General features: G+C 46.9%; 1 protein-coding gene across 1 annotated transcript in view; it reads left to right on the top strand.

Annotated features, from left to right (window-relative positions):
• Cmtm7 (CKLF like MARVEL transmembrane domain containing 7) overlaps positions 1-21,548 on the top strand; it is a 46,098-nt gene extending 24,550 nt beyond the window's left edge. Inside the window, exons 2-5 of the mRNA XM_004857829.3 lie at positions 13,917-14,090; positions 16,529-16,627; positions 19,339-19,420; positions 20,955-21,548. Coding sequence (XP_004857886.1) covers positions 13,917-14,090; positions 16,529-16,627; positions 19,339-19,420; positions 20,955-20,968 — 369 coding nt within the window. The 3' untranslated portion in view covers positions 20,969-21,548. The remainder of the gene's footprint in view (positions 1-13,916; positions 14,091-16,528; positions 16,628-19,338; positions 19,421-20,954) is intronic.
• Positions 21,549-22,291: the final 743 nt, after the last annotated feature.

Here is a 22,291-nt window from a genome sequence, read left to right as displayed (position 1 = left end):
GGTGGAGAAGTTTCTGAAGGGATGGCTTTGTATTCACCTGGCAGTCAGATGACTCACAAGGGAGAGAGCAAAGGAGAATGCAGGCCCCAGTGGACAGCTGGTCCTATACAGGTCACAGTAACATGCGGAAGAGGGAGAAAAGGGTGAGGCAGATCTGCCAGGCAGGCTCTCTGCTCTAAAAGGCTCAGGCAGCCAGAGGGTAGGCAGAGAGGCCCTCTCTAGGGCTGGAGAGGACAGCTAATGGCCTGCAGGAGTGAGACCTGCACTTTATTTAATCAGTGTTTAGTTTGTGAAAGCGTTTGAATACATGATATCGCCACTCAATTTGAGCATATTGTCGAGTCTGAGGCATCTCACCTCAAGACCGTAATGTTAAGTGAAATAATTCAGACATATAAAAGTTTAAATATCTCACTGTTTCTCTTATGAGAATCCCAAAGATTAAATAAGGAGCAAAATGGAGGATTTGGGGAAGTAGGAAAAACATGTTCAAATGGGAAGGAGAACAAGATGGGGAGGGGGAGGGGGAGGGAAGGCAGGAAAAGGGATTTTAAAAAAAGAATGGAAGGGAAAATGGAAACAAAGCTTTTGTAAACAGGGAGGGGTAGAAGGGTTGAAGAGAGGAGAGGTGAATGCGAAAAAAAGAATTAAGACATATTTTATATAGGTACAAATTTCCTGTGATGAGTGTGGTCATTGTGTATGGCAAACATGTACTAATTATTTAAAAAGAAGGATCTGAGGCATCTGAGGAGGCCGGGCCAGCCAGGGGGCATTTCCTGGGTGGCACCAGCTATCTGGACCCTCTTAATTTTTTCGAGGTCTGCTCACTGTGTCACTGGGCAGCCGGAGTCCTGCAGCTTCCCTGGGGCACTGGCGCCACCTGCTGCCCTTCTCCCACCTTTTTCCTCTTCCCAGTCCTCTAGCGGTGCTCTGATTCTAGTCCTCATAACCTCACTAGGTCTGACAAGCTCTCCTACTGTATTAGTCAGTGCTTACTAGAGTCAGATGTAGAAGAGTGCAATATGTCCATCTGTATGCTGGAAATCCAAAGGATCCAGTTGAGGGCTTGGAGCCCATGGCAGTGTCCATGCAAGTCCACATCAGGAGGCTGAAGGATCCACTATGGGAGACAGAAAGATCTGCACCAGAAAAGCCCAAAAAGAAAGGCCAGTGCTAGAAGAAGATGAAGTGTCTGTGCCAGAAGGCTGAAGGATCTGAGCCAGCAGGCCTAAGGATCTGCCCAGATTATTTAATCCTAGTATTATCTCATGTGGTATGTTTTAGTATTATCCTCTCTCAAAAGATGAGGAAACTGAGGCCCAGGGAAGTTCGATGGCCCACTAGTCATTGTGGTTGTTAAATAATGGCTGTTTGACCTGGGAGGGATGTGTTGCCAGCTTTATGTATCCTGATGGGAAACTGGCCTTTTTCTGGCACTCACACTCCCCTCTCCGGTCCCTGAGGGCACCACACAGCAATCACACATCCTAAACAATAGTGTTATTCTGTCAGTGACATGGGCTTACAGTCTCATAGTGGTTCTGTTGTATTTGCTTTGTCCCTTTTTATCCCACATTAATTTCTTCCTCCCCAGGCTGGTACTGATTTGGCACTGGGCTCCCTGGGTTTTTAATCAAGGCATCCTGCATCCACACTGTGAAACTCACCCAGCATTCACTCCTGGCATGTGCCTGTGGCTGGATGCCAGGCCTCTTGCTGAGAATGACCAGCCTCACAGCTTCTCCAAATAGTTATTTGCCCAGGATAGTGGCCAAAGTACTGAGCAGCACAACTATTTCCTCTATGTCAAGCTTTTGATAGTCTCTTTGGCAAAATGGAAACCAATGTATTCCTGTATCCCTGGTGACAAGCACAGGGTCAGGCATGTGGTTAGTACCTAGTAAATAGTCATTGAGGAAATGACTTTATTCTTGTTTCCACTTTAAAAATTAGAGTTGTCTGACCAAGAAGACAGGGAAATCTTGAAAATGGGTGTTTCAGTTGGCTTTTGCCCATAACAAATTGTTACAGAACCTTGATGGCATTTGGTAAGTGTCTTCTGCTCTTGAGTCAGGGTTCAGCCAAGGGCTGGCTCTGCCAGTCAGGAATTAGGCTTGCTGCTGTGCCTGGGGTGTGGCTGCTGGCATCTGTGCTTGACTAGCTTCAGTGGAGTAGCTGGAGCGTCTCAGCACTGTCCATATGCCACATCCTTCTGGGTCCGGCAGGCTGGAAGCTTGAGGACAGCATAGCAGGGCACAAGTGTGCCATGACAGAGGCAGCTCAGGTGGTGTGAGCACACCCCACTCAAGAGGACCTGCTTTGCTGTGGCCCCGTGAACAGTGGCCACATTGAATTGGAAGAAAACCAACTTGTGGGTGTATTCAGTAGCCAAAGCCTCTTTTTAAATGGTATGTTACAGGAAGCATCAATAAGTGATTCTCAAGGGCTGGAGGGGTGACAGAATGTGGAGTCAGGAGTTGTCTTCCTGCTGCTCCATCTTGCTTCCATGGCTCCTGGGAAGCCAAAACTAACAGCTCTGAACAGCTGCCTCTGAGTGTCACTGGCATTTTCATTCGTCTGTCCCTAGTCTGCAGGTGACTCAGCAATGTGGTTTGGAGATGGGGACTTCTCAAGCCATTCTCAAATGATACCCAGCACTGTGGTTTCATTGTACAATACTCAGTGGCAACAGCTGCCTTTCAGCTGAGCCTGGCCCAAGAGTATGTCTGTTACGGACATGGTAAGCCAGAGACCCAGCTGAAGGCCACAGGTGTCGTGACTCCCTCACCTGTGCCACTGCCCTTTGGACAGATCTCAGCTTCCCTGTGCAGACTCAAAATATGAAACCCAGAACAGTTCATTTGTTGCTTTCAAAACAGGCTACATCGGACCTTTAACAGTGCCTGTTTCAGCTGTTAGGTTATATAATAGATTACCCCAGAATTTACTGGTATAAAATAACCACTTGTTCTCACAATTGCTGCAGATAGAGAATGTGGGCAGGGCCCATGGACACTGTTTGTCTCCCCTGCACAGGGCCTGAGTCCTCTGCTGGGCAGACGTGAAAGCTGGGGCCAGAGCCCTGCATATCATATTCGCCCCCTGGGGGCTAAGGCCCCTCTTAACATGGCGGTTCCAGAGTGAGCAACCTGAGAGAGAGGGCCAGAAGGAGGTTGTACCTCGGTCTCTGACCCCACCTTGCAAGTCATGCCATTGTCACTCCCACCACATTCAAGGGGAGAGGAAACAGATTCTGCTTCCTGATGCAGAGTGGCACAGTTCTGCAAGAGCATGTAAAACCAGAGATGTTGCTGCAGCCATTTTTGGAAAACAGACAGCCACAGTGCATTCACAGTGTAGAGCCCATTACTGAGGGGACATTACCACAGCCCGTGGAGCCAGGCCAGGTCTCATCTGTCTGAATTTATCCTGTTCTCTGGATTTTAGAATGTTGGTGGTGGTGAGGTGGATTTAGTATATTGCCTATATTTTCCTCATTTCTAAAATTGATATGCTGTGTCTGTTTTAAGACCCCACCAACTATGTGAGCAATGATTTTATAACTTGTTCGGTGTGGTAGAGGAAGAGTACTGATCTGTGGTAAATTTCATTCCACTCTCAATGTTAAAATACGGGAAAGAGGAGCACACATTGGAATTAGGAAACACGTTCTGTTCACAAGGACCTAGAAATATAGAAAAACACAAATGGGAAAATTAGAACTTAAAATTAGGTTAAGTATAGGATACTTTTGAAAGTTAAAGGAGTAGCAGGCAGTCAGCCAGCTGGTCATGAGCATCAACTGGGATTATCCTGAAAAACCAGAGCATCTGCTCCCCTAACCTAAAACCCTGAGTCAAAACCAGATTTAACCGCTTTTAACATGCTGGGGACTTGGCTTCCATTCTTTTCTCCTCAGCATACATGCAAGTGTAGTTTCACCTTGTAAATATTTCCTGGGACCTTTTAAGTATTTATTATTATGTAATTGATATCTTCTTGTGTTATTAAAGCAAGACTGTCACTGAAAAAAAGAATGGTATAATAAAAAAAGACTTCTATAATTTTTAAAGTCATAATATTTTTAATATAGAAGTTTTTTAAATACTCCCCCAAAGCACAAAAGGGGGGAAATCACTAATGCTATCACTGCAAAATATTCATATTAACATTTCATTTGTAGTATTTTTCTTTTGATACATTGTCTATTATTAGGGTGGTAGGAAGGATAGAATTATAATTCTGTGCTTGATAATTTTTTTCTTTGGTGGGTGAACATTTTTACCCATGGCTATATAATATTTTGTAGTAAGGATAAACTATACTTAATCAACACGAACTATTAGATATTTAAGGCTTTCTGTTTTTTTCACTTTTAGAACATTCTCCGATGACTGTTCTTATAAATAAAGCCTGGTCTATATAAATGAATGTTTCACTAGAATGAATAATTAGAGGAGACGTTATGGAGTCAAAAGAAATGCATTTTCTTTTTGATATTTGATAATTTAGTGTTAAGTCTGTAGGTGTCTTCCAGACCACAGCTCAACAGTCAAAAGTGCTTACACGTTAGTGTGCCATTAATATTATTTCACAATTTACTATATGATTATTTTGTGTCAACCACAGCACTTTACATATGTCAGCTGATGTTATCCTTATATATCTTTATAGGACATTTGATCATCTGTATCATATGGAGGAAGAAATCGAGGCATGAGAAAGTTGAGGCCATACCACTAGAGAATGGCATTAGTCTTTGAGCTGAGCCACTGCCACCAAAGTAGAGCTGCTGCTTCAAAATAAAAGTGATTTGTGTAGAAAAGACCCAAGGGCAAAGCTGGAGCAACCATTCCCTGGCCAATACCTGTGGAAAGTAACTAACTTCTCTGGGGCATATGAACAGCCATTGCTGTAACCCCAGTACTTAACTCACAGTGGGACAGAGGTCTGGTCCACTGACTAGGACCAACATGGAGTGAAGTCTTTCAGAGTGGTTTGTCTGGGAAACCCAAAGAGTCCTGGACCATGTTTGGATCTGCAGGTAGGTTTCTTCTTGTGCACAGTGTAAGACCTGGAAGGAGATGTGGCAGCTGGTAGAAAGGGGTAAGAAAGATGTCTCCTCAGCCTAGGGAGCAGGAGGGCACAGTGCTTTGTGGAGGGTCTAGTGGCTCTAATACTAGCCACTGGTCACCTGTGGCTATTTAAATTTGAGCTAATTAAAATTTAATTAAGAATTGAGCTCCTAGTCATACCAGCATATTTCCGGTGCTCAATAGTAGCTGGTGGTTGCTGGCTACCATGTTGGACAGTGCAGGTAGAGAATAGCTCCGTCATCATGAGAGGTCTATTGGACACGTGGTCTAGAAGCAGAAGTTTGGCCGGGGGAAACAGAAGTAAAAGATAGAGATGACAAGTTGTCCACTTAGATTATTCATGGGAAAGTCCAATTAGACATCAGAAAGGAAACTGGGAGCTATTTCATGGTGCACCTGCAGAGAAGGAGAGAAGGATGTCCATTGGGCTACACCTTAGGTTGTGAGGAATGCCCACCTCCCCAAGGCACACCCCCCACCCCGTGCCCTTTATAGGAAACCCTACCATTTGAGGTGACCCAAGTCCATGGCTTGCTCCCTGCAGCCTCATAGCTCTGCTGCCAGGAACACCCTTGGAACCAGCTAGGTAAGGTGCTGCAGAGAGGAAAAGCACTCATGGGGCGGGGGAGTGAACTGTCAGGAAAGGGTTTTAAGTGGTGGCTGCTAAGCCTCGAGAGAGCAGAAAGTCAAGGTGTGAGATTTGGGTGGGGAACAGTTTAATAGGAAAGCAGAGGGACAGCTACTCTAAGAGGGCTAAGCTGCTTTGGGTTTGGGCTTTAAAGAGTCAGGCTCAGCTTTTCTCTCCTTTTCTGTACCACAAGATCTTTGCTTGCCTTGTAAACATATACCATGTTAGACATATTTCCAGACACCTCAGGCCCTTAGAGATGCTCTCCACACCCTGCCAAGTTGGTGCAAGCAGCTCAGGAGTTCCCAGTCAGTCCTGTTCTAGGAGGTCCCTTCTGTTCTTTGCAGAGACTCACACAAGCGTGTCAGCCCACCTTGCACCTGAGAATCCAGGAAGCTGCAGACAACAGCTGCCCGCAGGCCCACCTGTGTCCCACCTGGTCTTATTCAGACAGCAGTCAGGTTTGCTTGACTGTCAGATGTGTTCCCACCTCTCTGTGAGAACCACGGTGTTTGCTTGCTATTTTTGTGAGTGTAGAGCCTTGTCTCTTAGCCTGACTGTGGTCAAATGTAAACTAGAGAACTTTCATTCAGTTTATCAGTGGGCATAAAATTTGTTATTCACTCTTCGATGAAGTTCCTTCCTATCTATCACACTGCCAGATGTGGTTTGGTTTTGTGGTTTTTTTGGTGGGGGGGTACCAGGGATCAAACTCAGGACCTTCCGCTTGCAAGGCAGGTGGTGAAACCACTGTGCTAAATCCCTGGCCAAATATGCTTATTCAGTGGAATTATCACTTTTAGTTTTAAAAAGAAAAAGAAAAATTTCCCAACTTCCTCTTCTGTCCTTATGGGAAGAGCAATGACTGAATATCAATTCATTTTCCCTTCCCCACTGTTCTTCCTCTAGGCTTAGTATTTTTTAAATTTTTTAGTGGAAATTTTCAAACATAGACAAAGAGTGTGACTATCACAGTGAGCTCTACTGACCCATCACCATCTTCACCAATCACCAACACAAGCCCAGTCCTTGTTTAACTATATCCCCCTGCTATATATATATATATGTATGTGTATATATATATATATATCAGTAAAACTGAGATATGTTTTACTAAGATATGTTTAGTATCATAAAAACTGTCTTTTTAAGTGTGCAATGCAGTGATTTTTAGTAAATTGACAATTGTGCACCCATCATGGTAATCCAATTTTAGAACATTTCTGTCACCCTCAGAAGTCTGTCGTGCTCATTTCCAGTCATAGAGTGGCGAAACAGATCCTCTGCTGTGTTGCATCTCATCTACAAAAATGGCAGCAGGTGTCTAAATTGCCAAGCCTTGTCCTTTCTTAACACGGTGGCACCTGCTCCAGAAGTGCCTCTTCTTAGGCAACCCAGCCCTGCAGTCATACCCACAGAGCCCAAGGAAATGTTTACAGAAAGGACACTGCACTCAGCCTGCTGGCTTTTTCACATGGGGGAGGAGGGTGCTGTTAATAATTCAGTTTAACCCCAAATTGGGGTTCACCTACATTGTTGAAAGCCTTCTATGTGCTGGGCACTGGGATGCAATGGATTTGTTGTGGACCCTGCTATATGTGCACAAGGTCAAACTGCACAGAGCTTTTCTCAAACTAAAGCATTGCTCTGGCCTACTCTATACCTGAATGTGTTGGGGTGGGGCAGGGTGTCACACAGCTTTCCTGGTGACCTCTAGCTCTGGGTGAAAAGCCTCTGCTTGTTTCAGGATGGACAGGAGCAGAGTGGTCTCAGCCACATGGTAAAGGGAGATCTTGCTCCAGAGCAGTGGCACCTGTCCCTCCTCTAGACTGGAAGTGGGGATTGAGCCAGAATGGGGCCCACCTCAGCCTGGACTTGAAAGGCCCACAGAAAAAGGATGTACAGTTTCACTCATTCATCTGTTTATTCATTTATTCAACAAAAAGCCCAGATAGTCTTCGAGAATCTTGGCACTAGGAAAATAACTGAACAAAATGTAGTAAAGCCCCCAACTGAATATTACTTATATTCAGGAAATGGCAGACAGTAGACCAATAGATAAATAAAATACACATTTTACTTGGCAGTAATAAGGGGTCTGAAGCAGAGTGAATGAAAGCATGGCATCTGCAAAGGATAAATAACTTTAAAAAGCAGAATATAAAACTATATGTATGGTGTGATTCAACTTTTTTTTTTTTTTTGGTACCGGGGATTGAACTCCAGTCCCTTTCACTTGTACAGCAGGCGGTGAAACCACTGAGCTAAATCCCCAGCCCATGATCCAACTTTTGAGAAGGAAAAACAATGCTTATGTGCTTAAAACACAATATGTGGAAAATAGTTTCCCAAATTCTGCTGAGAAGCAGCATTATGAGTAATTTTTATTTGCATAAAGAGGCATTTGCATGAATCTATTTTCTATAATGAACAAGTATTGATTGGGTAATTAGATTAACACTTTTTTAAACAGGCTGCTGGACGTGAACAGTGTTCCCAGGCAGCCCCTCTTTCTGAGTTGGGGGCCCCAGGCTCCAGTTCCAGCAGGAGGGAGTCTGAGGCAGGGTTAATCCGTAGACTTCCCTGCTGTCATTCCAAGGTCCAGGACTGTTCAGTGTTTTCTTCCAGTCAGGACAGGTCAGCAGTCCTTGCTGAAAACAGGCCAGAGCCCGGAGAGGGATCTGAAGAGAAACAAGTGGGTTCTGCAAGCAGAATGGCATTGCAGGGGTAGCCCAGGGTCCGGTCCTGACTCCTCAACCCGGCTGTGTGACTGTGGGCAAGTTATTTAACCTCTCAGTGCCTTAGTGTCCTCATAAAAGGAAAATGACAATAGCACCTTCCTCCCAGGACTGTTACAGTGATGAACCTAGTTAAAAATTGTAAAGTGGGATATAAGTACTTAAGTACTAAGTACTAAAGTACTAGTGGGAGCTGTTGGCTGTGGAGCTCCAGTCAGGGACAGGCAAGTGTGTGACATCAGTGGCTGTGACAGAGAAATCATGGCAGAAAGGGCTCCATGTGTAAAATGAGAAGTGGTGGCCGTGGGACTGGACATGACCTCCCTGGCCACGCCCTTGCAGCCTTTCTTGGGCCCTGACCCTTTCGTCCCTCTCCTCTTCCCCTTAAACTCTGTGATCCCTTCTCCCTTGATGCTAGCACTCTAGCTTGTGTCCCGGAAGGCCAGGGGCTGAGTAGCAGTGCAATTTGGATTTCCATGGAGCACAGATTGGGAAAGTTGCTGAATTGAAAGAAACTTTAGAGGGCTTAACAGGTTTGGGCCTGGTTCCCTGTAACCCCTTCAGACACCAGCTTGTCACACTCCTGCGTAATGTGTGCTTACTGACTTTGGAGGAGATGCCTCTCCCTGAGAGTTCAGGCCACTGGGCCGAGGTATACAAACCAGCCTCTCAGGGCATCCCTCAGACTGCACTCGCGCAGCAGCGTCTTGGCCATCAGGTAGACCTGGGCCTGCTTCTTGGCTCCACCTGCCATCTGTGTGAGCTGCTTTGGGCAACTGGCCCATGCTTGGGCCCAGGGCCCAGGGCCACGTGGCCATGTGCACTGCATGAGAATCCAGTGAGCCAGCATCAAGCTGCCCAGAAAGTCACAGGTGTGCAGTATATGGTGCCGCTGCCACTCTTCCTGACTCCTCACCTCACGGGGCTCCCAAATCACAACCTGGGTCTTAGCAGCTCCTGCCCTGCCTCAGCTAGTTCCTCCTTCACCCCTCAGGGAGCTCTGTGGCATTGACCCCAGACATCTTCCTCACCCATTTACTCTGTCCTATTCTCTTTTGCTGACACACATCAATTAGCCAAGTCCACATTGGGGTACCCTTGGAGGCAGCCTCTGTGCAGGGGCCAACATTGTCATGGGAACGAGGGGTCACCTACTGAAAGAAAAGCAAGCTAGAGAGAAACCATTGCTTGGTGCAAACAAAAACTGATTTGCCTTTGGTTCAGCCTAAGTGCTAAACCACCAAATCTGTCACATGACAAATGTAGTGGGGCATCTCGCCACTTCTGGTGTAATATTTTTGATAAGCAGAGATTTCCAGCCCATCTTCCTAAATGTGTTCCTGATGACCTTTGCTGGTAAAGCACAGCTGTGATGCAAGTGACTTGATTGTTTTGTGGACTGTCCTTCCAGGCTGCATCTGTTGTGGGAAGTAGGTTGGAGACAAGGGGAATGTGGCCCAGCCTGAGTTACAAACAGAATGTTGTGGTTCCCTCACTGGCTAGGAATCTAGAAGCCCTCCTTCCATCGAACCCTCACCTTTATGTTCTACCTGGAGAGCCTGAATGCCAGACCTTGGGAGGCAGCTGATGAAGAAATCCTGCCATCTTAAAGGTGTTCAGACAGGAGTCTTCAAAAGTCATTCATCCCTTTGTACATGCTAGACTGTGCCAGTCCCCACAGTGATAGAAGCCAGCAAGGGAAGGAGATGGGTCTTTAAAATGCAATAGAGTGTTGTGGAGCTGTAGCAGAGGATCCAGGATGGCCCAGCAACCCCTCATTCACCAGGTGTTGAACTGAGTGCTTTCTACATGCAGGGCAGAGAGTGAATACTAGCTACAGGTTTCACATTTTAGGACTTGTAGGTGTTTTATAGTTAGTGATGAGTGCTTAGTGGACAGTGGGTTGTCAGAAATGTTTCAAACCATAAGCGAAGGATAAGCTGTACGATAAATAGTCTCTTGACTTTTCTTTTAGCAAGTCTGGCTTTCATCTCCTGTGCTCTTCCAGAAAAGCCTCTAAGCACTGGGATCTTTGATGTTGGCTTTCATCAGTTACTTCTCCTCCGCCTGCCTGGTTCTCTCATTGAAACACCATCCCAAGGTCAGGACTGGGAGGGTGGAGTTGAGTGAGCCAGCACCCAGCCCAGGGCTCCTAAAGCAAAGGTGTCTGGTAACATCTTCAGCCAGACACAGACACACTCAGTGGCTCAGACTTAGCCATGGCAGGAAGGCTCAGGACTGCTGAAGGACTGTTCCCAGCCATAGGCTGCAAGTGATGTGCGACAGGATCTCTGTGACCACTTCAGCCTCTTCAGCCCACTCGGGAAAGGACATCTCCAGAAAACTGCCTCTTGGGATTTTTCCAGAAATTTATAAAGTTTAAACCTCAAAACTCCATTTCTTCCTGGAGAGACCCTCACCCAGCTGAGAGCCCAGGCAAGCACACAGCCCTCTGGCTCTGAGTGTCCCCTTGAATATGGACCTCAGGACAATTGCGTCTCTTGTGTCATTTCAACTTGCTTTATCTCCTGTGAAACTGAAGCCCACACTGCCTTCACCAAAGGAGCTCTTCTAGTAAGGACTAGATACAGAGGAGTCAGGAAGGATGTGGGTTTAGGGAGGGTGGAGGTCTCTAATCTCAGGTGATACCAATGACTCCACAGTGTCACAGCCAGTCGGGGTACCCTTGCTTTGAGCTGAGGGCTCCTGTTGCTTTACTTTTAAATCCCGGGCATCTGTGCTAGATATTTCATTTTCAACTTTCATGATAGTTGAATATAAAAGAACAAAACTATGAGGGGAGCTAGATGGCACCTTAAGAAACAAGCTAGTCCTTTGGAAGCATCATGTTGTGTTTCTCCATCAGAAGCGCCTCTGTCTTCCAGACAGCCCCTGGGCCTCCCCTTCGTTCCTGACACAGAGCCACCTCAGCTGGCATCGCTCAACTCATGCAGGCTAGTGGATTTGCTGGGTTTTTTTCTTCAGCACTGGGGATTGAACCCAGGGCCTGCACACTGATCTATATCCCTAGGCCTTTTTATTTGTTAATTTCAAGCAGGGTCTCACTAAGCTCCCCAGGCAGAACATGAACCTGCAGTCCTCCTGCGTCAGCCTCTCAGAGTGCTGAGATCACAGGCGTGCTCCACCACACCTGGCTTGGGTTCCCTTTTCTAACTGGGAACAGGAGGTTCTGAGGGCTGAGCAGGAGGAGGGGAAAGTGAGCAGCCTCGGGCCTTTTCTCCCCCTGTGTCTGGTTCTTTCTTTCTTCTGCTTTGCCTTTCCAGTTGTTGCTCCTTGACTGTTGATCTAACTGATTCAGGGTCCCCAGCAAAGGAAGCCTTAGTTCATAAGCAGGATCCCAGAGAGGTGAGAGGGGTTTATGACAGACATAAGTACTTCCTGCTACACAGTACTCAGGCCTGGGTGCTCTGAGGGACAAGATCTGCCCAGGCCCCTTTTGTTTTAGGGGAAACTTGCACATCTCTGTGTCATTATAAAAGAAAGAGCTGGCTCTGTCATTCATGAAGAATTGTAAAAATTGTTTTAATCTTTGCCTGAAATTAGGTACAAAATTGCCTCTCCGTTTAGACATCATACTGCATAATCCCAAATTATCTGCTTTAAGATAGGCCTGGGTAAATGATACCCCAGAGCACAAGGATGTCATTGGAGCACTGGGGAAACCCATGTACATCCCGAAAAGAGGAGGCCTGGAAGTGGGTCTCAGGCACACTCTTGAGAGGCAAAGTCTCCCTTCACAGCCTTAAGTCATCTCCAGGTGTGAGTCATTGTATCGTCACAGCTGGCTGCCTGCAGAGGAACTGAAAGATGAAACCACTCCTGCTGCTCATTAGCAAAGGGGAATAAGCAAATGTGGAGTCCCTTGTGTCAAAGCCACGCTCTTCTGTTTTGATCTGTTAAACAGAGCACTCTTCATTCCCACTGTAAGCATTTAACCAACAGTCCTTTTTTTCCTGTTTTACATATTAGGACCTTGATAGAGTGCTAGAAAAAAGGGGCTGTCGAAAATAGAAGCATTTTCATCATTAACCACTTTGGAGTTAGATTCATTGTATGATATGATTCTCATTGCAGATTGACATTTTCTATTACAGCATTTTTCAACAGCAGTACAATTGCTATTGGGGCAAGAATTCTTTATTTTGGAAGCTATCATGTGCATTGTGAGGTTTTTAGAACCACTGGCATCTACTGATTAAATACTAGTAGCACACCTCCCCTCAGCTGTGGCAAACAAAAATGCATCCAGACATTGCCAAATGTCTCAGAAAATGCAAAATCAAAATCATACATGCGTGGGCATACACGCACACACACACACACACACACACACACACACACACACACACACAAAACACCCTTTGAGAATCGCCATCTTACAGGAAAGAAGAAATGTAAAATAATATTTGACCTAAATTCACTGTGCTTTTAAGATAGAATCTATGGCTTTGTATACATTTAACACCTGTGGTTTGGTCCATTGCCTATGTGCAGTGGGTGAGGTTTTGTCCTTTTTGAATGGCCTTCACAAAAACCTTGAAATCCTCTCTCATGAAGTCTACTCTCCCATCATATTCATATGTTGCCAATATTATGCACCTGACCTACTTATTCAATAATTGGTCATTAATTCTGCACATGAATCCATTCATTCACGCAGCAGTATTTCCTGGGGAGCTCTCACCACATGCCCTGGGGTGAGCAAGCATTGTCTCTACCAGGATTCTACATCCACCATTCTCTGCTTGCTTTGTGATGAGGGCTTACATTGGGGAAGGAAGAGCTCTATCTCACATGGAGGAACATGGACCCCGGAGTCAGACAGACCTGAATTCAAATACATCCCTATGCTTACAAATTGGGTATCCTTGGACTAATTATTGAATCTGTGTTCCTCAGCCTGCTATATGAAAACAAGGATGATTTTGTCTTCCTAGCAAGAGTTCTGCAAGGCCTCAGTGAGATCATGTATACCACACATCACTAAACAGGGTAACTTACTGCCCACCGACTGGTAGGTTGTAATGAATGAATTGCTGTCTGTAGATCTAAAGCAGATGAATATTGGCAACTTCATATAGCTCAACTTAGTATGTAACCCCACACTGCCCTCTACTCTTTGCTCTGTGGGAGTCCAGCAAGCAAATGGAATGGTTCTGCTTTGTTGTTTTCCTGCACTCCTGCTCTTTGAAAAGGCCCCCTGCCAGTGCAGCATAGCAAACTTCAGAGAGGACTCAGCGTTTCAAAGTTTGGAGTGTGTGAAATGGAACTTTTCCCACCTTCCAGCCAGTCTGTGTGGAAATATCCTGAACTGTAGCAGTTTGTCAATTCTTGCCTGCCAGGAGGACACTGGTTGGCTTTCTGTTGTTTGTTCCCCAGGTACCCATCTTGGAAAGGCGTTTCTCTCATGTCTCTGTGTTTACGTCTCAGGTCACTCTGCTGATTGCCTTCATCTGCGTGCGGAGCTCTCTGTGGACCGACTACAGTGCCTACAGCTACTTTGAAGTGGTCACCATTTGTGATTTGATAATGATCCTCATCTTTTACCTGGTCCACCTCTTCCGCTTCTACCGCGTGCTCACCTGCATCAGCTGGCCCCTGTCGGTAAGAGACTCAGCCCTGCTCTTCGAAGGCAGAAGCCAGTGCATTGGCTGGACACTGGACCAAGGGGTTCCTTCCCCTCTGCTGTCCCACCTCCCAGCCATCCCCTGCTGCTTCAGCCCTCTGGGTCTGCCTGATCTCCTGCTGGCTTCTAGAAGAAGCCATGGCTCTTTCCTCAGTGCTTATTTTCTCAAGTGATAGAGAATGGACTGTGTGTGTGAGTGAAGGAGGAAATGGCAGGAAGAGGTGGAACGGATGATGGGCATTTAGACTGAGCAAGGTTGATTGACACCACGTGGAAGCTGAGAAGGACTGGCCAGGCCTGAGGAGAGAGATCAGAAGTTGCCAGGTTTTTTCTTCCCACTGTATTATCCCCCTACACACACTGTATTATTTTCTTAAAATAATATGCCATGCCAGTTACCCATTTAAAGTTTCCAATTCAAAAGGCTTTAGTATGTTTCCAGAGTTGTGCACACATTACTACCATTACTTCAAAACAGATTTTTGTAATATGCTTTCTGTACCCTTTTAAATTCTGTAAAATCTGTGGTAATGTCTCCTAGATCTTGATATTGTAATTTAAAAATGTATAACTGATATTGTGTAACAGGAAGAAAAGGTCTAAAGGAGCAGGGGAAGTGGGAGGGGTAGGGGAAAGGAAAAAAGGGAAAAGAAAAAATATGAGAAGAGGAAAAAAAATGGAAACAAAGTCTTTGCAGATAGGGAAGGGTGGAGGGGGTGACGGGAGGGCAAGGGAAGGGGGAAAAAAAAAGAACCAAGAGACTCATGTAATGGTACAAAATCCCAATGATGAATGTAACTGTATCTTATACCGAAAATGTACCAATAAACTTAATGGGAAAAAATGGAAGGAAGGAAGGAAGAAAGAAAAGAAAAGAAAAGAAAAAAGAAAGAAGGAAAGAACGGGCAAATAAAATGAGACCTAGTGAACAGGAACAAAGGGTCTGGCTGGGGAGCAAACGCTGGAAGCACAGGCTCAGGCATACTTTTTAGCTGGTACTGCTTAGGTATCTTCCAGTTAGGATTCTCTCAAGTCAGTTTTCTCTGTCTCCTGTCATTCTCCTCTTTATGGTAAGAATCTTGGGGGTTGAGAACTTCCAGTTACTAACCTGTTCTTTAGTAAGATTCCTCATGGTCTTCCTTATGACACTCCTTTCTGGGCACTAAGGAGAAACCAGGTCTGATTTTTTCACATTTTAGAGAGGAGCTGAAGCTTTGAAATGGAAAGGATAAACTGGCGTGGTGATGCACACCTGTAATCCCAGAACTCTGGGAAGCTGAGGCAGGAGGACTGTAAGTTCTGGTCTAGCATGGGCAACTTAGTGACTTAGCAATAAGTGTCTCGGAATAAAAAATGAAAAAGAGCTGGGGATGTAGAAGAGCGGGAAGGCCCTGGGTTCAATCCCCAGGACCAAGAAAAACAGTTTTCTAAAATATAATAGCTACTACTCAAATGGATAGAATTTCATGGAGGAATAATTTCTGAATCCTCATAGAAGATGATTGAAAAGGGAGGCACGCAGGATTCACAGTGAGTGCTGTGAATGGCCTTAAGCCCCAGTTCTCCTCTGCTCTGGTGTTCAGTGGGAGCAGGAAGGGGCAGTGTAATCCTTCCTGTGCTGCTGAGTGACTGAGGTCCAGCCTCTTCCAGGGCCTCCAAAGATGCAATTTTAATCCCAGGGAGTAAGAAGGGTAGAAATGAACACCCATGGGCCAAGGTGAGTCAGACCTGCCAGTAGACTGATTAGCAGAGCCTGACACAGGGCATGTGGCAGGAGAGAAGAGAGGAAGGAACCACAAAAGAAGGACAAACCAGGCGGACTTAGGAAAGCCAGCTGCCACAGCATCCCAAGGACACTTTGCAGATGTGCAGCCAACCTTACCCTAGGCTCTGACCCTGAATCTGCAGGGTTGCCAGGAACCAGTAACTCTGCAGCCTACACCTGGGGCCACTGACAGAGTGGAGAGATGCTGCGGTCAGCCACACACTGTTAGCCCAGAGCTTTCTCGGAAGCAGAGAGAAAGAAAGCCCACATCTCTTTTGGGGCTTTGCTTCTTAGTTTGTGTCCATAAAGGAGTTTCCTTTCTACTCTCCAGCCTGGAAGGTACAAGAAGCTCATTTGCTTTTAATAGCTTCAGCCAAAGGTCAAGGCAGTCTGCAAATTGATCTCAGGAGTGGAGCAGCCCCTAGTGGATGCCGCTCCTCACCTGAGATGCTTCCTATCTCTCACATTCGCCTTCCTGCCTGCCCCACATCTTTTCTCTAATGCTTGGCCTCTTCCTGGTTAGCGTCCCCTGGCTGCCTGTGAGCTGTGCTGCTCCTCCTGCCAGGGGCTAAGGGAGCAGAGGAAGTATTCTTTCCTCCCCTTCCGGAGTGGGCCTCCCTACTCACTCCTGTGCTCTGTTTTCACCCCCAGGAACTTCTGCACTATTTAATCGGTACCCTGCTTCTCCTCATCGCCTCCATTGTGGCAGCCTCCAAGAGTTACAACCAGAGTGGACTGGTAGCTGGCGCGGTAAGGATGATCTCCGAGGCTTTAGGAACCAATTCATATCTCAGATGCTAATTCTCTTCCTGATGGGGGCGGAAAAGGGCTTGGTTTCTGGGCCCTTTCATGGGATCGGTATTTACTCCAATCCAGCCAGAAGCTGTCTCCAAAGAGCCTGACACTTGGGCTCACAGCAGCTGGTTCCAGAAGGTGGACTGTCAGGGCCATTGGCAAATTCAAACAGCCCTGGAGCTCAGGCCTGTCTCCTATAGCACCGCTTAAATCGGGGCAGTTGGGTTCTCATTCACACAGCCACTGCACATTTGCTCATGGCTGCCTCAGCATTGTGCAGAGAAAGACTTTTGAGTCCACAGGGAAGGGTACTGTGATCAGTTAGTGATATCTGCCCTGAGTCCTAGCTTTGCCATTCTTGATTTTTAACAGTATTCATGCCAGGAAATAACACTTCTGTACCTTTCAGGGATAAAAATTGATCCACCTGATACCTTTGAATAAAAGTAGCTGGGGAAGTTGGGGTGTAGCTCAGTACTAGAGCACTTGCCTAGCATGCATAAGGCCCAGGGGTCGAGCCCTAGAACCGAAAACAAACAAAAAAGTAGCTGGAAATATACAAAAACACAGTGCCACAGGAGATGCATACCCATGGTTGTTTGTTTGTTTGTTTAGTACCGGGGATTGAACTCCAGTCCTTGTGCTTTCGAGCCAAGCTGCAGAACCGCTGAGCTAAATCCCCGGCCCTGTATTTTTTTTATAGATTCATAGATCCCTGTCATCTGACTTAGCTAATTATAGGCCAGTACTGATTTACTTTACTGATGAGCAGGCAAGATTTTTTAAATCCGTTTTAAGAAAAGCTCTGTGTGTGTGTTCACTTGTATGTGTCTGGCCTGAGAGTGGGTTTGCACCTGGGATTCACTCAGAGGTGGAGTCTTTCCTCTGAAGGTCAGCACGGAGGGGCCACTGGCCACGCCTCTGAACACTGGTGCCCTCAGGAACTTCCCACAGCCCCTTGCACCCTCAGCCCCGTGCCATGTCTGAGGAGAGAGGTGGCTGCCACCTGCAGGTTAGCACCTACCCTCAGTGGCATAAGCCAGTGGAGAGGCACAGAGGGAATTCCTGCCCTGTGTTCCAGGGAACATGGGGGGAGATTCCCACTGCGTTTTGTAATCAGGTTGCACATCACTGTGTTAGCCCTACAATCCCAATGCCTAACATTTATCATGGCTTATTGTTACTGGCTTGTGCCTAAGGCCAGACCAGAGCCATGGAGAAGCCAGAGGGGAAAAAAATGGTCCCTGTTTATGAGAAAGTGATCATCTAGCTTAGGAGATGAGGACAGGGCACATGAAACAATTAGCAAACATAGCATTGTCGACTAGAATAGCATTCTGCAGTGATATAATAAGCTGTTCAATTATGCAGTGCAGACAGTTGGCGACCGGGATAGTATATAATGTGCTAATTGTGCAGAACAGACAATGAGAGGCCAGAACAGGCTCTAATAGACTAATTATGTGGTGCAGACAACTGGTACAAAGGGAGCCAAGGAAAAGGCACTCAGGGTAGAAGTAGGCGTAGGCTGGTAGGGGCAGCACTTTGTACAAACCAGCAGCCAGGCTTGGAAAGAAAAGCAAACCTTGTTGAAAATCCTACCCTTCATCTGGCTGCTCCTGGGCCATCCCTGTAAGATGTCAGCTAGTTACTTCAGCCACGCACCAGTGGGAAGGTGGTGACCTGGAGGCCTTGGTGTGGGCCTGAGGACACTCAGACTACTATCTGCAGAGCGAGGGCTCTAGAGTCAGGCCCCTTGCTCATACCAGGTGTACCTGACCTGGGCTTATTCTGTGGCCATGGGCACATAGCTGACCTCCCGCCTCTCCATTTCTGTAGCTGTGAAATGAGAAGGTGGGCAGAACTGGGAAGCTCAAAGAGTCAACTCACCTATGGGGTTAGTGCTCAGTGGGTTTTACCTGCCAGTTCTGGGCACAAGTAAGAAACATGGCTTTGGGCCTCATGGTTCTCAGGGCAGTAGGCCATGGCTCCAGCCTGACCATTCAGTGAGCTCTGTGCAGAGCCCTCTCCTGTCCAGGCCCCTGATTCTCCTCTGCAGGATGAGCTCAGGCCAGGCTAGGTCAGCCTCCTCATGCTCAAGCACCTGGTGGACCTGAGGGAAAAGAACACTGGCTCATTCATTTTAGGCCCATATTATTTAAAGATGTGCAAACATAAAACTAGATATACAGGCCTCCGCCTCTGGCCCTCACACAGAAAGTCATTTCAAATGAAATGCAAACAGTGCCACCACATCAGTAAAACCCATTTGAACATTAAAAATTTAAAGCCCAAATTAAAATTTACAGTTTGACCTTCTCTTCTTCATTAGTCCAGGATAATCAAAGTCCAGTGGGTTGGGCCCAACTTGGTTGTGAATATAAACCCAAGCCGGGACACTGGGGCTGTCTAGAGTGAGAAGAGCTGAGGGTGGAGACCCAGGTGCCGGGCCTGATGTGGGTGGAACCCAGGGCACTGAGGCTGGCGACTGGGCCTCTCCCAGCTTCACCTGTATATCTGCATGAGGATGAGGCAGTCAGGTCAGGTGACTCCCACGCTTCCTTCCAGCCACCCATAGTGTGGGGCAAGCACACAGGTGGGAACCAGACAGGACTGCCCAAGGATGGGCTCTGCGGCCCATGAACCCCTCTCTCGTGCCTTTGCAGGTCTTCGGGTTCTTGGCCACCTTCCTCTGCTTGGCAAGTGTGTGGCTGTCCTACAAGATCTCCTGTGTGACCCAATCAACAGGTGAGTTCCAGTTTTCTCTGTGCAGAGGACCGCTGTCCTTGGCTTCAACAGCAGGGACGCCCCTGTGGCGGAGGCGACCGTGTCCCTAGGGCAACTCCGGAGTAGAGTGCAGAGCCCAGCAAAAGGAACAACGGAACCCAAGAACCCTTGCTCTGGTCCCCAGCACTACAAGCCCGATCATGTCCTGGCCTTTCAACCTCTGATAGGAAAGCATTGTCTTGAAATAAGTTTCCTAATGACAGAAACAACATATAGAGCTTTTATAATGTACAAGTAATATTTTTGTAAAATGAAAACCATGTGCCACCCAGAAACAGCACCTGAATATCTGTCCTCCCAGTATTTCCTCTTTGAAAATCCGTGTTCGTGTTGCTTATGTGCTGCTTTGTCACCTGCCATTTTTCTCCTCCACCTGTCAGATGTTTTCCCAGTATCCTTGGGGATTCCTCTCCATTGTTCCCAGGGCTCTGTAGTGTTTTACTGACTCTGTTGCAGGACCATATTGCAGCTTATTTAACTTGCCTCCTATTTGAGAGCATGAAGCTTTTTAAAAAAATATTATTTGTTAACGAAAAGTGCTATAATGGATATCCTTGCAAATCCTTATACACATCCCTAATTGGTTTTATCTGTAGAATAAGTTCATAGTAGATTGCTGAAAGCCTGAACCAACTGTTTTGATTAATCCACCTCCCTGTTTGAGACAGCACTTTCTTTCATCTTAAAAACACATTAGAAATCTCAAATCCTGTGTCCTGTGCTGAGTCGCTACAGAAAGGTGACCAGAGCAGAGCTCCAGCTTCCTTCAAGCCCCCACTGACCAGGAGTTCATAGGATGCTCAGTGGAAGGGCCGGGTGCAGAGCCCACATGGAGCAGGGCTCCACGCAGAATGTCTGGAACAGGCGGATCCTCAGACAGGAAGTGGAGCAGTGGTCGCCTGGAGCCTGGGGGAGGAAGGATTCAGAGCTGACTGCTATAGAGCATGGGGTTTCTTCTTGAGATGATAGCAGTGTTCTAAAATTGTGGGGATGGTTGGACAATTCTGTGAATATACCAAAAACCACTGTGTTGTACACTTTGGGCAGGTGAATTGTGTGGCTTAGGAATTCTATCCCAGTAAAGCTGCTTAAGAAAGAAAGAAAAATTAATTTTCTTAAAATGGAGAAGGTGGGGCGAAAAAAGCTTAGGTAACACGTAAAAATAATAAAGCTATCAATATTTGTATAAGTACATTATTTTCAGTTATGGAAGAATCGCCAAAAGAAGTGCAAGTGAAGTTAAAGGGGGTCACCAGCATCAGAGGAACAGGGCTGAGGGAGAGAGGAGTAGCCATAGGAGTCCTCTCTGCACTAGTTTTAAAACCTTTTGTTCTATTTTAGAAATGTACTTAAGAAAAATAAAAACCATGCCAGTGAAAGTTGGTGTGGGTAGATAGAGGAAAGAACTGTGCAAAGCAAAAGTCGAGGAAGAGCCAGTGGCTTCTGCATAGGCTCCCTCCCAGCACGCTGACTGACTTGTCGTTTCCTTCCCAAGATGCAGCCGTCTGATGCGGCCACAGCCCCTGGCCCCTCCAGAGGATCCGCAGGAGAGGAGGCCCATCAGACCGGTGGCCCAGTGGCCCCACATGGCTCTGGACTGCGCTCCTGTGCCAAAGTCCTGCTCAGGCTGTGGGCTCCAGAAGGCCTGCACCTTCCTCCTGCTTTTGTGATGTGCCGTTCCCTGAGCCCCTGATCTGGGCAAGCCTCTTTCTCCAGGCTTCGTCAGAGGACGGTCCTCCTCTTCTGGGAGAGGAAAGCAGCCTCACGGCACTCTGCCTCCACCACCTCAGATACTGACAACCCCACTGAACACGCTGGAGGGGCTTCCGAATCTGCTGCATAAATTTGCTTCTCTTTCATGTTCCTCAGGGGAGTGGAGCTGCCTCAAGTCCTCTGGAAACCAAGCCAGCTCCTTGGTTAGCATGAAGTCTGATCTGGGAGAGACTCTTTCTTAAGGCAGGCGTGCCTGCAGGAACATGCAGCCAGCCTGCTGCCTCCTTTCCCTGTCTCTGCCTGTGTTACCATTGTGTGTTTGTGTGTGTGTGTGTGTGTTGCGTGTTTTTAAATAAAATATTAGCCAATTGCAGAAGGCTTTTCTTTTGAGAAGTGTGTAAAACCAAGGCTTTTTCACTCAAGTCTGTGTGTGGCACATGGCCTTGAAGCCTGTCCTCTGTGAATTCTTGCTAAACTGCTAGACTTGTTTTGTTTTGGGGGCAACAGTAATAGGGCTGAGTTTTAGGTGAATATGTGCAGCTTTAAATTTATATTCGTGTTCTTCTCCTACAGCATGAACTTGCTCATTTTGGAAGGGGCTTTGGAGGAAGCTAAGGGCCATGTTTATGTAACAAGTCATCTTGTCCTAAATTTGCTATTTCCTTGCAGTTGGGCTGCCTGGTTGGCTAGAAAGAGGGAAGGGAAGTGCAGCAAACATTTGTTGATCAGTGATGTGTGTGAGGACAGCACCTTCATGGTCACAGTGAATGCAATCCCAGTGCCTCTGGGCAGGGTGCAGCACCCTGTTTCAGAGATGAGGAAATTGGACTGTCTAGGGCAGTAAGCTCCCCTGCGTGTCCTCGGCCCAGTCTGCTGATGAGGCCTGAGCAGCCCTGGGTGGCTCCTCAGGAACAGGACAGAGGAGACTCAGCTGAGGAGAGCGCTTCCAGGGGAGGCAGGGGACCCAGAAGCTCCCCCTGCCATGATAATGCAGCTCCCTGATGAATGAGAAGCTGGTTTGATCAGTTGGTAACCCCCTTGGGGAGACCAAGGAAGGCAGGGGAGAGTCAGGTAGGAGAGCAGCAGGAGCTAGAGTCTGCTCGGTGAGGAAGGAAGGAA

Source organism: Heterocephalus glaber, unplaced genomic scaffold, assembly GCF_053883595.1.
Source record: "Heterocephalus glaber isolate CG9 unplaced genomic scaffold, H.glaber_assembly_v1.0 deba00001472, whole genome shotgun sequence".
Lineage (NCBI taxonomy): Eukaryota > Metazoa > Chordata > Mammalia > Rodentia > Bathyergidae > Heterocephalus > Heterocephalus glaber.
This window is presented reverse-complemented; position numbering and strand designations above follow the sequence as displayed.